This window comes from Garra rufa, chromosome 15, assembly GCF_049309525.1.
Source record: "Garra rufa chromosome 15, GarRuf1.0, whole genome shotgun sequence".
Taxonomy (NCBI): Eukaryota; Metazoa; Chordata; class Actinopteri; order Cypriniformes; family Cyprinidae; genus Garra; species Garra rufa.
Genome location: NC_133375.1, coordinates 43,731,497 through 43,745,661, shown reverse-complemented (window position 1 = coordinate 43,745,661; position 14,165 = coordinate 43,731,497). Strand labels below are relative to the sequence as shown.

Here is a 14,165-nt window from a genome sequence, read left to right as displayed (position 1 = left end):
CTCTGGATAACCCAGCAACCGCATAGCAACAATCTAAAATGCTCAGAATTACCCAGCAGCTACATTAAAAGACACAGATATCACTTGCGGAAGACGGATCACATGAAGATTTGCATGTGTCGATTTATTTATGAGTCTATTGTGTCAAAGCGCTTCCACACATTGTCACATAACACAGAAACGTAATGAGCGTGTCTCACGTCTAACTCTTCATATCGCCTTACGCTCAGGTATTACTTCCCCTGTAATCGCTGGCTGGCGGTTGATGAAGATGATGGTCAAATTGCACGTGAGCTCGTTCCTGTGGATGAGGCCTTCATGAGGAAGGATGAGGATGAGGAGGATTCTGGGGCCACGCTGGGTTTGGAGCAGAAAGGTGAAGAAAACACCGCGTCAACTAAAATTAGTTCTTTGTCAAAAGTTTATGAACTAGAAATTAAAATTTGAACAATTTTGTAAAATTAGAAACATTTATCAGGAAATTCATTTATTTTATTGCTTTGTAGTCTTATTGAACAGAAAATGGGAAAGTATTTTTAACACGGAAGTATACAGTAGTCAACATTTGAAGTGGATCAGGAAAGTTGTCCTAAGACAAAAACAGGTTTTGTTTTGGTTTTAGGACATCTTTGAAGTTTTTTATGCACTACTATATACCAAATAAGCTGGGGAAAATTTGTCTAGCTGGTTTATAGGTATATTTGATAAAATGTGAATAATCTAAAGCAAAAAATTGTTGTTTATATTATTTATGTTGTATATTTAGTTGCAAAATAAATCTTATTCCCCAGCGATTCAACTTGTAGCTGGAACATTTTTGCTGAAATTATATTTACTTCTAATTTCAGTCCAAAGCAGACGATTGAAAATTTAATAAAATGTTATGTTTCGTCTGTCAGAGAAAGTACGTATTATTTCACTTTTTTATTCTTTTTTGTAGCAATGTCGACAACATATACATTGAGAATCAAGACTGGAGAAAAGAAACATGCTGGAACAGACGCCAATATCTTTGCAATTCTATATGGAGAGAATGATGACACTGGTGCAGATACATGCAATCATCAATTCAATGAATTATGGAGTGTTCTTAACACCATCCACTAACTATTCAAATGGCTTTTCTTGGTTTCTTTCCATCCATCCTCATGAACTTAACAGGAATCATCAACCTGAAAGCCTCTAAATCACACAAAAACAAGTTTGAGAAAGGAATGATTGATGAGTTTATCGTGGAGGCCGTTGATCTAGGAGAACTCCAGAAATTGAGAATAGGCCATGACAACTCAGGTAAGTGTGACGGTCATTAAATGTGACTGAAAGCACGTCTGAATGTGATCGTAGGGCTGAGTGACAGCTGGGTTTGAATCAGGTTTTGTTTGGACAGGATTCGCTCGACTGCTTCTAAAAGCTGCTTGCAAACAATTGGCTGGTATTAAGTTGCTTGGCAACGGTACAGAAACGCTCCAATCACGTCGCTCTTAATGGCAACTGTTGTTCTCGAGTCATTGATCAACACAGGGAATAAATCACGAATGAACCTAATACGTTCCTGGATAGCAGTGGTTAGATTGAGATCAAACTTTGCTTATGTTTCTTCCAGATCTTCAGATCAGTTTTAGAACAGATCTGAGTATTATATGAAACTGTGCTCAGAAATGTCTAGAGTCTGAGTTTGCAGTTAAAAGTCTTAATGTGAACTCAAGCATTTCTCATCAAATGATCTGAGCTGCTCTCCTCTTAAAGGGGAAGTTCACTTCCAGAACAAATATGTACAGATAATGTACTCACCCCCTTGTCCTCCAAGATGTTCATGTCTTTCTTTCTTCAGTCGTAAAGAAATTATATTTCTTGAGAAAAACATTTCAGGATTTTTCTCCATATAGTGGACTTCTATGGTGCCTGTAAGTTTGAACTTCCAAAATGCAGTTTACAGTTTTTTACAGACGCTAGGACACATTTCTCAATACTTAGGTCACTTTTGCAAAACTCTTGACACAGTGAGCACAACAGAAGTCTATGTAGGCTAAACTGTGGATCAATTATCATTGTTTTGGCACAAAATGCATTCAATGACTACATCTCTCAAATTTCATGAATTCTTTTCTCACTCAGACACAACAACTGCCAAAAATCTTTGTACGTACAGGACATTTTGCACATGCTTACATACTGTTTTCAAAACTGTTAAACTTATGTTCCAAACAATAACATAATGCAAAACTGAACAAGACAGCAAAATTCAACAGCAATATTTTATTGAAACATATTTCAAATCTAAAAATGCAGTAGATTAGCATTACTTTTTTATCTGTATCAGTTGATGGTGTGTATACAAATTCTTGTATTTTGGAATTACTTAGTACAAAAAAATAAAAAATAAATAAACAACATAAAATATTGACGAATTCTGCATCATGTCTGATTCATTCCAGTAACATATATTGCAGTTATAAACAATATATATTGCAATTATAAACAGATGTTTCCTTGTTTTACACAAGAAAACACTGTGTAATGCTACATGTTGTTAGTGTTTTTTAGGTCATTGTTTTGTGGCTGACAAAGTGTGTTTGTCGGCTGTCAACCTTTGCTAGTGTTCTGGAAGAATAAGTTTATTTGAGACCTGAATAAAGTGTTTTGGTAGTTGTAGTGCATTTTGAATGTGAAATGAACTGCTTTGCCAAGCTGAAAGTCAGTTAGGAGAATTGTATGAAGAGTTTTGCAAAAGTGGCCTAAGTATTGAGAAATGTGTCCTAGCGTCTGTAAAAAACTGTAAATGCAGCATCAAAGAGCTCTAAACTATCCCAGCTGAGGATTAAGGGACTATTTTTTCTCTTAGCAGGAGCATTGCTGGAAATGATTGGGGTCTGTGTGTTTTTCAGGAGGGTCAGCTGGTTGGTTTCTGGACTGGGTGGAGATTGATGCTCCTTCTCAAGGACAGAGGCTTCGTTTCCCATGTGGCCGCTGGCTGGACACAGGAGAAGATGATGGAGCCGTTGTCAGAGATCTGTATCCAGCGGATCTACAGACTGAACTTTACACGCCATGTAAGAAACTGTGAACCGCTTGGTTTACATTTGATGAGCATGCAGTGGTTTAGAACAAGATTCATTTACAGTATTTATTGTTTGCTTCCATTGAACACTTTTTAGCTTTTTCCTACAGAACAGTAAAATGTAATATTTGTTTTCTATTTGAATATATTTTAAAATGTAATTTATTCCTGTGATCAAAGCTGAGTATTGATGCTAAAAATTCAGCTTTGATCACAGGGATAAATTACATTCTAAAATATTTTCAAATGGAAAACAAATATTATTTTTTAAATGGTAAAATATTTCAAAATGTTACTGTTTTTGCTGCAATTTAGATCAAAAAAATGCAGCCTTTTGATGTTTTCAGAAAAAACAAGTCAAAACTAGATAAACTTGGCTTGAGAAAGTTTGAAAAGTTTAACAAGTTTAAAAAGTAAAAAAATAAAAATAAAAATAGGAAGTTTAAAAATATAAAAAATTTAAAAGTAAGTTGCTAACATGTTTCTAGCATGATTAGCAAGTTTCTAGCATGTTTGTAGCATGATTAGCAAGTTGTTAGCAAAGGAGTAGCTGTCAGAAATTTTAGTATCAGAAAAAGAATAATAATAATAAGTTTAAATAGTATTTCAGTAAGTTGGCTTTCTCAAGACAACTTAATTGAGTTTTTGCTTAGAACAAGCTAAATAATCTGCTAATACAAAATTATTTTTCTTACCCCATTGGCAGATTATTTAGCTTTTTTCAAGCAAAAATGCACTTAATTTTGACTTGTTTTTTCTGAAAACAAGACAATGATTTTTACTTGTCTAGAAAATCCTTCCTGATTTAAAAATTTTCAGATATTTTGACTGGAAACTAGACAAGTAACAAAAGCATTTTTTGCAGTGTGAAGTTTATGTGCAGTTTCATCTGTGGGTAAACAATCCCTATAAATAGATTTGAATAATGTATACGTCTTTTTCCTGTAGTCGTTCCCTATGAGATCACCACCTTCACGAGTGATGTGTTCGCTGCGGGGACAGATGCAGATGTTTTCATCGTTCTGTATGGTCAGAAGGGTCTGTGTACGCAGCAGAAGTACCTATGTGTGAACAAGAGGGAGCGACTCATGTACTTCGAGAGATCAGCAGAAGACATGTTTATAGTAGAGGTGAGCGTCACTCCATCATCATACTATGGCAAGCCTTTTGAGCCTAAAATAAACTAAGCTTTAATTAGGGCTGCACGATTAATCACATGAGATTGTGAGGCGTGCTTAGTCAATGAAGGCGGTACTTTGATTAGTAGTAAATCTCCATCACGTTAGTTCAGCTGGAGCGGCAATTAATACACAGAGCTGTAAATCACTGACAAGCTACGCCAAATTGCGCTCAAAATCGCATTCGATTATGAGCGCGATTTGGCAAAGGTTGTCAGTGATTTTCAGTGCATTTTCTTACTAGTAACAATTCCAATTACAAAGCTCTCTAATTCAATTACTAGACACAATTCCAATTACAGAGCTCTCTAATTCAATTCTTACTATTAACAGTTTAATTTACAGCACTCTATAATTCAATTTTTACTAGTAACAATTCAAGTTACAGAGCTCTCTAATTCAATTACTATTTACAATTCCAATTACAGAGCTCTATAATTCAATTCTTACTAGTAACAGTTTCAATTACAGCGCTCTATAATTCAATTCTTACTAGTAACAATTCCAATTACATAGCTCTATAATTCAATTCTTACTATTAACAGTTTCATTTACAGCACTCTATAATTCAATTTTTACTAGTAACAATTCAAGTTACAGAGCTCTCTAATTCAATTACTATTTATAATTCCAATTACAGAGCTCTATAATTCAATTCTTACTAGTAACAATTCCCAATTACAGAGCTCTATAATTCAATTCTTACTAGTAACAATTCCCAATTACAGAGCTCTATAATTCAATTCTTACTAGTAACAATTCCCAATTACAGAGCTCTATAATTCAATTCTTACTATTAACAGTTTAATTTACAGCACTCTATAATTCAATTTTTACTAGTAACAATTCAAGTTACAGAGCTCTCTAATTCAATTACTATTTACAATTCCAATTACAGAGCTCTATAATTCAATTCTTACTATTAACAGTTTAATTTACAGCACTCTATAATTCAATTTTTACTAGTAACAATTCAAGTTACAGAGCTCTCTAATTCAATTACTATTTACAATTCCAATTACAGAGCTCTATAATTCAATTCTTACTATTAACAGTTTAATTTACAGCACTCTATAATTCAATTTTTACTAGTAACAATTCAAGTTACAGAGCTCTCTAATTCAATTACTATTTACAATTCCAATTACAGAGCTCTATAATTCAATTCTTACTATTAACAGTTTAATTTACAGCACTCTATAATTCAATTCTTACTAGTAACAATTCCCAATTACATAGCTCTATAATTCAATTCTTACTATTAACAGTTTCATTTACAGCACTCTATAATTCAATTTTTACTAGTAACAATTCAAGTTACAGAGCTCTCTAATTCAATTACTATTTATAATTCCAATTACAGAGCTCTATAATTCAATTCTTACTAGTAACAATTCCCAATTACAGAGCTCTATAATTCAATTCTTACTAGTAACAATTCCCAATTACAGAGCTCTATAATTCAATTCTTACTAGTAACAATTCCCAATTACAGAGCTCTATAATTCAATTCTTACTATTAACAGTTTAATTTACAGCACTCTATAATTCAATTTTTACTAGTAACAATTCAAGTTACAGAGCTCTCTAATTCAATTACTATTTACAATTCCAATTACAGAGCTCTATAATTCAATTCTTACTATTAACAGTTTAATTTACAGCACTCTATAATTCAATTTTTACTAGTAACAATTCAAGTTACAGAGCTCTCTAATTCAATTACTATTTACAATTCCAATTACAGAGCTCTATAATTCAATTCTTACAAGTAACAATTCCAATTACATAGCTCTAATTCAATTCTTACTATTAACAGTTTCATTTACAGCACTCTATAATTCAATTTTTACTAGTAACAATTCAAGTTACAGAGCTCTCTAATTCAATTACTATTTATAATTCCAATTACAGAGCTCTATAATTCAATTCTTACTAGTAACAATTCCCAATTACAGAGCTCTATAATTCAATTCTTACTAGTAACAATTCCCAATTACAGAGCTCTATAATTCAATTCTTACTAGTAACAATTCCCAATTACAGAGCTCTATAATTCAATTCTTACTAGTAACAATTCCCAATTACAGAGCTCTATAATTCAATTCTTACTAGTAACAGTTTCAATTACAGCGCTCTATAATTCAATTCTTACTATTAACAATTCCCAATTACAGAGCTCTCTAATTCAATTACTATTTATAATTCCAATTACAGAGCTCCATAATTCAATTCTTACTAGTAACAATTCCCAATTACAGAGCTCTATGATTCAATTCTTACTAGTAACAATTCCCAATTACAGAGCTCTATAATTCAATTCTTACTAGTAACAATTCCCAATTACAGAGCTCTATAATTCAATTCTTACTATTAACAATTCCCAATTACAGAGCTCTATGATTCAATTCTTACTAGTAACAATTCCCAATTACAGAGCTCTATGATTCAATTCTTACTAGTAACAATTCCCAATTACAGAGCTCTATAATTCAATTCTTACTAGTAACAATTCCCAATTACAGAGCTCTATGATTCAATTCTTACTAGTAACAATTCCCAATTACAGAGCTCTATAATTCAATTCTTACTAGTAACAATTCCCAATTACAGAGCTCTATAATTCAATTCTTACTAGTAACAATTCCCAATTACAGAGCTCTATAATTCAATTCTTACTAGTAACAATTCCCAATTACAGAGCTCTATAATTCAATTCTTACTAGTAACAGTTTCAATTACAGCGCTCTATAATTCAATTCTTACTAGTAACAATTCCAATTACATAGCTCTATAATTCAATTCTTACTATTAACAGTTTCATTTACAGCACTCTATAATTCAATTTTTACTAGTAACAATTCAAGTTACAGAGCTCTCTAATTCAATTACTATGTACAATTCCAATTACAGAGCTCTCTAATTCAATTTTTACTAGTAACAATTCCAATTACAGAGCTCTATAATTAAATTCTTACTAGTAACAGCTTCAGTTACAGCGCTCTATAATTCATATATAGTTCGAGCTCTTTCAATCTGGTTTTAAGGCTGCTCACAGTACCGAATCAGCCCTTTTAAGAGTGTTAAATGACACATTTTTAGCCACTGATACAGGGGACTCCGTGGTCCTTGTTTTATCAGCTGCTTTTGACACTATCAACCATTCCATATTAATTAACAGGCTTGAATCTTTGGTTGGTCTCTCTGGCACAGTTTTAAAGTGGTTTCAGTCACTTCTGTCGGATAGGAAATATGGTGAGGCTAGGAGAATTCTTCTCTTCCACGTCCTCATTCCCCTGTGGTCTTCCTCAAGGTTCTGTCTTAGCTCCCACTTTATTTTCACTGTACATGCTACCTTTAGGCTCCATTTTTAGGAAACACGGGATGTCATTTCACTTTTATGCTGACGACACTCAAATCTATTTACCTTTTAAGAAAAACGATCCTCTGGCCATGAATGCTCTGTTGTCTTGCTTAGATGAAGTTAAATCTTGGTTATTTCAAAATTTCTTGTCTCTAAATGAAGAAAAAACTGAGGTGATAGTTTTCGGCCCATCAGATAATATGAAGGCCTCTGATTTTGACCTAGGACCTTTATCTGCTTTTAGGTCCTCACAGGTACGGAATTTGGGTGTCTTGCTGGATGACTCGCTAAAATTTGATAAACAAATTTCCACCGTGATTGGATCCAGTTTTTATCAGCTTCGCACACTTTCAAAAATTAAACATTTTCTCACCGATAAGACACTGGAGATGGCCATTCACGCTTTTATTACGTCGCGTCTGGACTATTGTAACTCTTTGTATTGTGGCATCTCTAAATCGCAAATTGCCCGTCTTCAATTGGTCCAGAACGCAGCTGCTAAGTTTCTTTTAAAAAAGAAAAAATGGGATCATGTCACTCCGCTTTTGAAGGACCTTCACTGGCTGCCTGTCCAATTCAGAATACATTTCAAAATTGTATTATTTGTTTTTAAATCGTTGCATCACCAAGCACCCACTTACCTATCCGAACTGCTCCACCAGTATATCCCTTTGAGAAGTCTGAGATCCTGCGGCCAGAATCTCCTTTTAATTCCACACTCTAGACTAAAGCGCAGAGGTGACCGGGCCTTTTCAGTAATTGGGCCTCGTCTTTGGAATGACTTGCCAGTTGAGATCAGAACGGCTCCTAGTCTGACTATTTTTAAATCACTTTTAAAAACTCATTTGTTTTCAATGGCCTATTAGGTCTTATTTTGTTTACTCCTTTTCTTAATTATGCGTCTTGTTTTCTTTTAATTTTTTCTTGTGGATGTTTCCAAGTGTAAAGCACTTTGGTCAGTCTTGCGGCTGTTGGAAATGTGCTATATAAATAAAGTAAACTAAACTAAACTAAGCTCTATAATTCAATTCTTACTAGTAACAGTTTCAATTACAGCGCTCTATAATTCAATTTTTACTAGTAACAATTTCAACTACAGAGGTCTCTAATTCAATTCTTACTAGTAACAATTCCAATTACAGAGCTCTATAATTCAATTCTTACTAGTAACAGTTTCAGTTACAGCGCTCTATAATTCAATTCTTACTAGTAACAATTCCAATTACATAGCTCTATAATTCAATTCTTACTATTAACAGTTTCATTTACAGCACTCTATAATTCAATTTTTACTAGTAACAATTCCAATTACAGAGCTCTATAATTCAATTTTTACTAGTAACAATTTCAACTATAGAGCTCTATAATTCAATTCTTACTATTAACAGTTTCATTTACAGCACTCTATAATTCAATTTTTACTAGTAACAATTCAAGTTACAGAGCTCTCTAATTCAATTACTATTTACAATTCCAATTACAGAGCTCTCTAATTAAATTTTTAACTAGTAACAATTCCAATTACAGAGCTCTATAATTCAATTATTACTAGTAACAGCTTCAATTACAGCGCTCTATAATTCAATTCTTACTTGTAACAGTTTCAATTACAGCGCTCTATAATTCAATTTTTACTAGTAACAATTTCAACTACAGAGGTCTCTATTTCAATTCTTACTAGTAACAATTCCAATTACAGAGCTCTATAATTCAATTTTTACTAGTAACAATTTCAACTATAGAGCTTTCTAATTCAGTTCTTACTAGTAAAAATAACAATTACACCGCTCTATAATTCAATTCTTACTATTAACAGTTTCATTTACAGCACTCTATAATTCAATTTTTACTAGTAACAATTGAAGTTACAGAGCTCTCTAATTCAATTTTACTAGTAACAATTTCAACTACAGAGGTCTCTAATTCAATTCTTACTAGTAACAGTTTCAGTTACAGCGCTCTATAATTCAAATTTTACCAGTAACAATTTCAACTATAGAGCTTTCTAATTCAATTCTTACTAGTAACAATTCCAATTACAGAGCTCTATAATTCAATTCTTACTAGTAACAGTTTCAATTACAGAGCTCTATAATTCAATTCTTACTAGTAACAGTTTCAATTGAAGAGCTCTATACTTCAATTTTTACTAGTAACAATTCAAGTTACAGAGCTCTCTAATTCAATTTTACTAGTAACAATTTCAACTACAGAGGTCTCTAATTCAATTCTTACTAGTAACAATTCCAATTACAGAGCTCTATAATTCAATTCTTACTAGCAACAGTTTCAGTTACAGCGCTCTATAATTCAAATTTTACCAGTAACAATTTCAACTATAGAGCTTTCTAATTCAATTCTTACTAGTAACAATTCCAATTACAGAGCTCTATAATTCAATTCTTACTAGTAACAGTTTCAATTACAGAGCTCTATAATTCAATTCTTACTAGTAACAGTTTCAATTGAAGAGCTCTATACTTCAATTTTTACTAGTAACAATTTCAACTATAGAGCTTTCTAATTCAATTCTTACTAGTAAAAATAACAATTACACCGCTCCATAATTAAATTTTTACTAGTAACAATTTCAACTATAGAGCTTTCTAATTCAATTCTTACTAGTAAAAATAACAATTACACCGCTCCATAATTAAATTTTTACTAGTAACAATTTCAACTACAGAGCTTTCTAATTTAATTTTTACTTGTAACAGTTTCATCTACAGAGCTCTATAATTCAATTTTCACTAGTAACAGTTTCAACTACAGAGCTCTCTAAATCAATTCTTAAAAATTGAATAATAGAGCTCTCTAAATGAATTGTTGCTTGCTAGTAAAAATGCAATTACGCCGAGTAACGCTTAGTATATTTTAGGCTAAAACGGCTTGCCATATCATACACCACTCTGTCACTCAACGCTGTGATTTTATTTCTCTCTGCCAAGTTGGAGGACATAGGGGACGTCATAGAGAAGATCCGCATCGGACACGATAACCAAGGGTCGAACCCCGGCTGGCATCTGGACAGAGTGGAAATCAGACGACTACTAAGGAAAGGGAAGGTAATATCTTTCAGCAGTAAATCATTTAGATGATAATAGAAAAGACTGATGTAGTGAACCGAACATTCTCCAGGGTTCGGAGACGACTATTTTCCCGTGTGAGCGCTGGCTGGCCAGATCCGAGGATGACGGCGAGACGGTGAGGGAGCTGGTGCCGTCAGAGATCATCACGGAGAAGCTGCTGAGAGACGGGACACTCAAACACAACGAGATCGAGGTGGAAGATGCTCTGGAGAGTATGTGACTGTCATACTGTATAGTATTAGGATTTCACTCCATGTATTTACATTTACATGTAGACATTTAGCAGATGCTTTAATCCAAAGCCACTTACAAAAGAAGACAATGGAAACAATCAAAATCAACAAAAGAGCAATAACATGCAAGTGCCATGACAAGTCTCATTTAGCCGCATTTAGTTTTTTAATCGTATAATAAATAAAAATAAAATAGAATAAAAAAAGAAAAAGCAAGCTAGTGTTAGAGGCCTAAAAATAGATAGATAGATAGAAGTCTATAACATACTTTGGTTAAAATTTCTCAGTGGAAGTGTAAAAAAAACACCCTTTTTAATATGTCAAAATCAGCCCTTTTTAGAGTGAGCTATTCTTTTGCATGTTCCTTTAAGTTCTAATGAGATTGAAAGTCTCTGCCATAGGATTATGAGCCGTAATGTTTACTTTAGCCATGTTTAGCCGCATTTAGCTGCGAAACTTGCTAACTAGCACATTATTAATGAGGCCATTTGCAAAGATGTATAAAAAAAACCTTCTACTCACTTCTGCTGTGGGTGAAGCTGCATCACGAATGATTCGCACAAACATAGATGCATATGTAGATCGGGATCGGCGCTTTCCTTTCAAAAACAAAAGTAACGTTTATCCTTTGGATCTTCTCGTGGCTCAGGTGTCAGGAGTAAATAAGGACCGCTATGTTCATTATTACATCCAACAAAAGAACACCTCAATCACTCAATCGGAGACATTCTTGTCTTCCTCTGCACCTGAGTCACACAATGGCGATCGGAGTCGGACTGTTTCAGCTCGGTGAGGGCGGGGCAAAGGTAAGGCGCTCATGTCAATCAACTATCGTGGGAGGGGCCTCTGTCTGTGTGTCATCACACCCACAAGAAGCTGAGAATGACCTAATTTTAAAAAGGGGATATTACTTTTAAAGATTAAAAAAAAATCACTGGGTGGATTTTTATCATTGTAGGGTGGTTGTGTACACCAGAATCTGCCAACACACATTAATGTTCAAACAACATGTAAAAGTGAGTTTTGCATCCGACGACCCCTTTAAGAAATCAAGCCGTAAGTAAATTAATAGAGAATAAGTCAAAAAGGGAAAGTTTTCTTTAAAGAATAGAATTAGAATAGAGGGTGCTAGAGTTAGAGGGACAAATAAAGATGGAAGAGATGTGTTTTTAGCCGATTCTTGAACATGTCTAAGGACTCAGCTGTTCAGATTGAGTTGGGCAGGTAATTTCATCAGAATGGTACATTTAATGTGAAAGTGATTTTGTGCCTCTTTGGGATGACACAATAATGCGCTGTTCACTTGCAAAATGCAAACTTCTAGAGGGCACATAAGTCTGAAATAATGAATTTAAGTACTGTAAAGGGGTGCAGAGCCAGTGGTGGTTTTGTGTGCTAACATTAATGCCTTGAATTTGATGCGAGCAGTTATTGGTAGCCAGTGCAAATTGATGAAGAAAAAAAATATCTGGATTAATTGTAAAGGTAAAGATCTGTTCACTCCAAAAGGTAAATTAATAAGTCTCAGACTGAAGGAAGTGCAACTGGTCTGCACCAGTGTTGTTTTCGTCAACGATGACGAAATCATTTCGTTGACGCCACTTTTTTTCATGACGATAACGAGACGATGACGAGATAAAAATGGCTCGTTGATGACTAAAACATGACGAGACGTGTGTGAGTTTTCGTTGACGAGACGAGAATAGACGAAAATGTTAGTGGGTGGTCCGTCAGACGTTTAAAATGCATGACATTTCTGCTTATTTTGCATGCCAATTAAAACCGAAAACGTATCTGCCGCTATGGCAAGCCGTTTTAGCATTCCATCCTTGTTTGTCTTTTATGTTTTAAAACATTCCTTCATTATTGTAATTATTGGTGAAAATAGTCGATCCGGAAGCTCACATTGTGTTGAACTATAGATCTGCTATTTTCAGAACTTACAAGTGACACTACCCAACAGCAAAATACTTACTGACCTACATTAATTTGTTAAAAGACTACTTTTTCCCCTTTTTTGACTAAAACTAGACTAAAACATTTTTGACTTTTCGTCGACTAAAACTAGACTAAAACCTTTTTGACTTTTCGTCGACTAAAATTGGACTAAAACTATCAGATATAGAAGTGACTAAAATTTGACTAAAACTATTAAGCATTTTAGTCAAAAAGACTAAGACTAAGACTAAATCTAAGATGGTTGTCAAAAACAACACTGGTTTGCACCTCACTCCCAATTTCTCTAAACACGGGTCTGGAGCAGTGCAAAAATGGGAAAACAAAGTAACTTGCATTACTTATTTGAAAAAGTACATTTTCAATCTATTTTCTTGTAATCCGTTACTTTACTAGTTACTTGAAAAACATAATCTGATTACGCAACTCACAACTCACATTACTTGTTATGCTGTATAGAAATAAATATGAAGAAATTTTAGTTTTAGTTAACAATATCAACACTTTTCAATTGAAAATATATGTCAGAATTCATGTCATGGTTTGTTTTTCATTATGACAGAATACTGTTGAAAGGCTGAAGTGGTGCATCACACCTGTTGATCTCTGCCGATCATTAACAGACGTGCACATGCTGATGTTTCTCCAGCTCACACGTATAAGGTGTCGGTGAGGACGGGCGACATGTACGGAGCCGGTACCGATGCCAATGTGTTTCTGAGCATCTACGGAGATCTGGGAGACACCGGAGAACGCAAGCTCAGCAAATCTGAGAGCAGCAGCAACAAGTTTGAGAGAGGAGCCGTAAGTCCTGAAACCGGTTTCACAATCACATACTCTTAAGGTCCTGTTTACACTGTCAGGTAAATGCAACCCAATTCCAATTTTTTGCTCATATGTGACACAGATGGGATCTGTTCTATGACAGTGTAAACAGGTAAAAAAACGCATGCATTTGGATATTTCGAAATTGGTTTCAGGCCTCATTCATATGTGGAAATAAATCAGACATAAATGGCATATGTGCCAATGCCACTGTCATGTAAACAGGCAGATCGGATTTTCTAAAGCATTGCGTTCTGTATACGTCATTAAAACTGCTACAATTTGGTACTTCTCCGCAGTTTAATGATGTCTTATGTTACCCTTGCTGGCAAAAGGAGTGTACATGCGCACAGGATATTTTTAGTTACAGGCAAAATGGTGAAAAAGTGAAAAATGTCGGTTGAGGTTTTCACAAAAGTGAGTTTATTAAGCCCTCGTCTAGTGTTCCCAAATGCTCCAAAT

At 34.1% G+C, this 14,165-nt stretch overlaps 1 protein-coding gene across 1 annotated transcript in view; it reads left to right on the top strand.

Annotated features, from left to right (window-relative positions):
* The window catches only part of LOC141287772 (lipoxygenase homology domain-containing protein 1-like), a 54,517-nt gene extending 40,796 nt beyond the window's left edge, over window positions 1-13,721 (top strand). Inside the window, exons 22-29 of the mRNA XM_073819900.1 lie at window positions 231-376; window positions 941-1,045; window positions 1,162-1,290; window positions 2,886-3,050; window positions 4,007-4,188; window positions 10,549-10,665; window positions 10,739-10,901; window positions 13,528-13,721. Of these exons, the coding sequence (XP_073676001.1) occupies window positions 231-376; window positions 941-1,045; window positions 1,162-1,290; window positions 2,886-3,050; window positions 4,007-4,188; window positions 10,549-10,665; window positions 10,739-10,901; window positions 13,528-13,721 (1,201 nt within the window). The remainder of the gene's footprint in view (window positions 1-230; window positions 377-940; window positions 1,046-1,161; window positions 1,291-2,885; window positions 3,051-4,006; window positions 4,189-10,548; window positions 10,666-10,738; window positions 10,902-13,527) is intronic.
* Window positions 13,722-14,165: the final 444 nt, after the last annotated feature.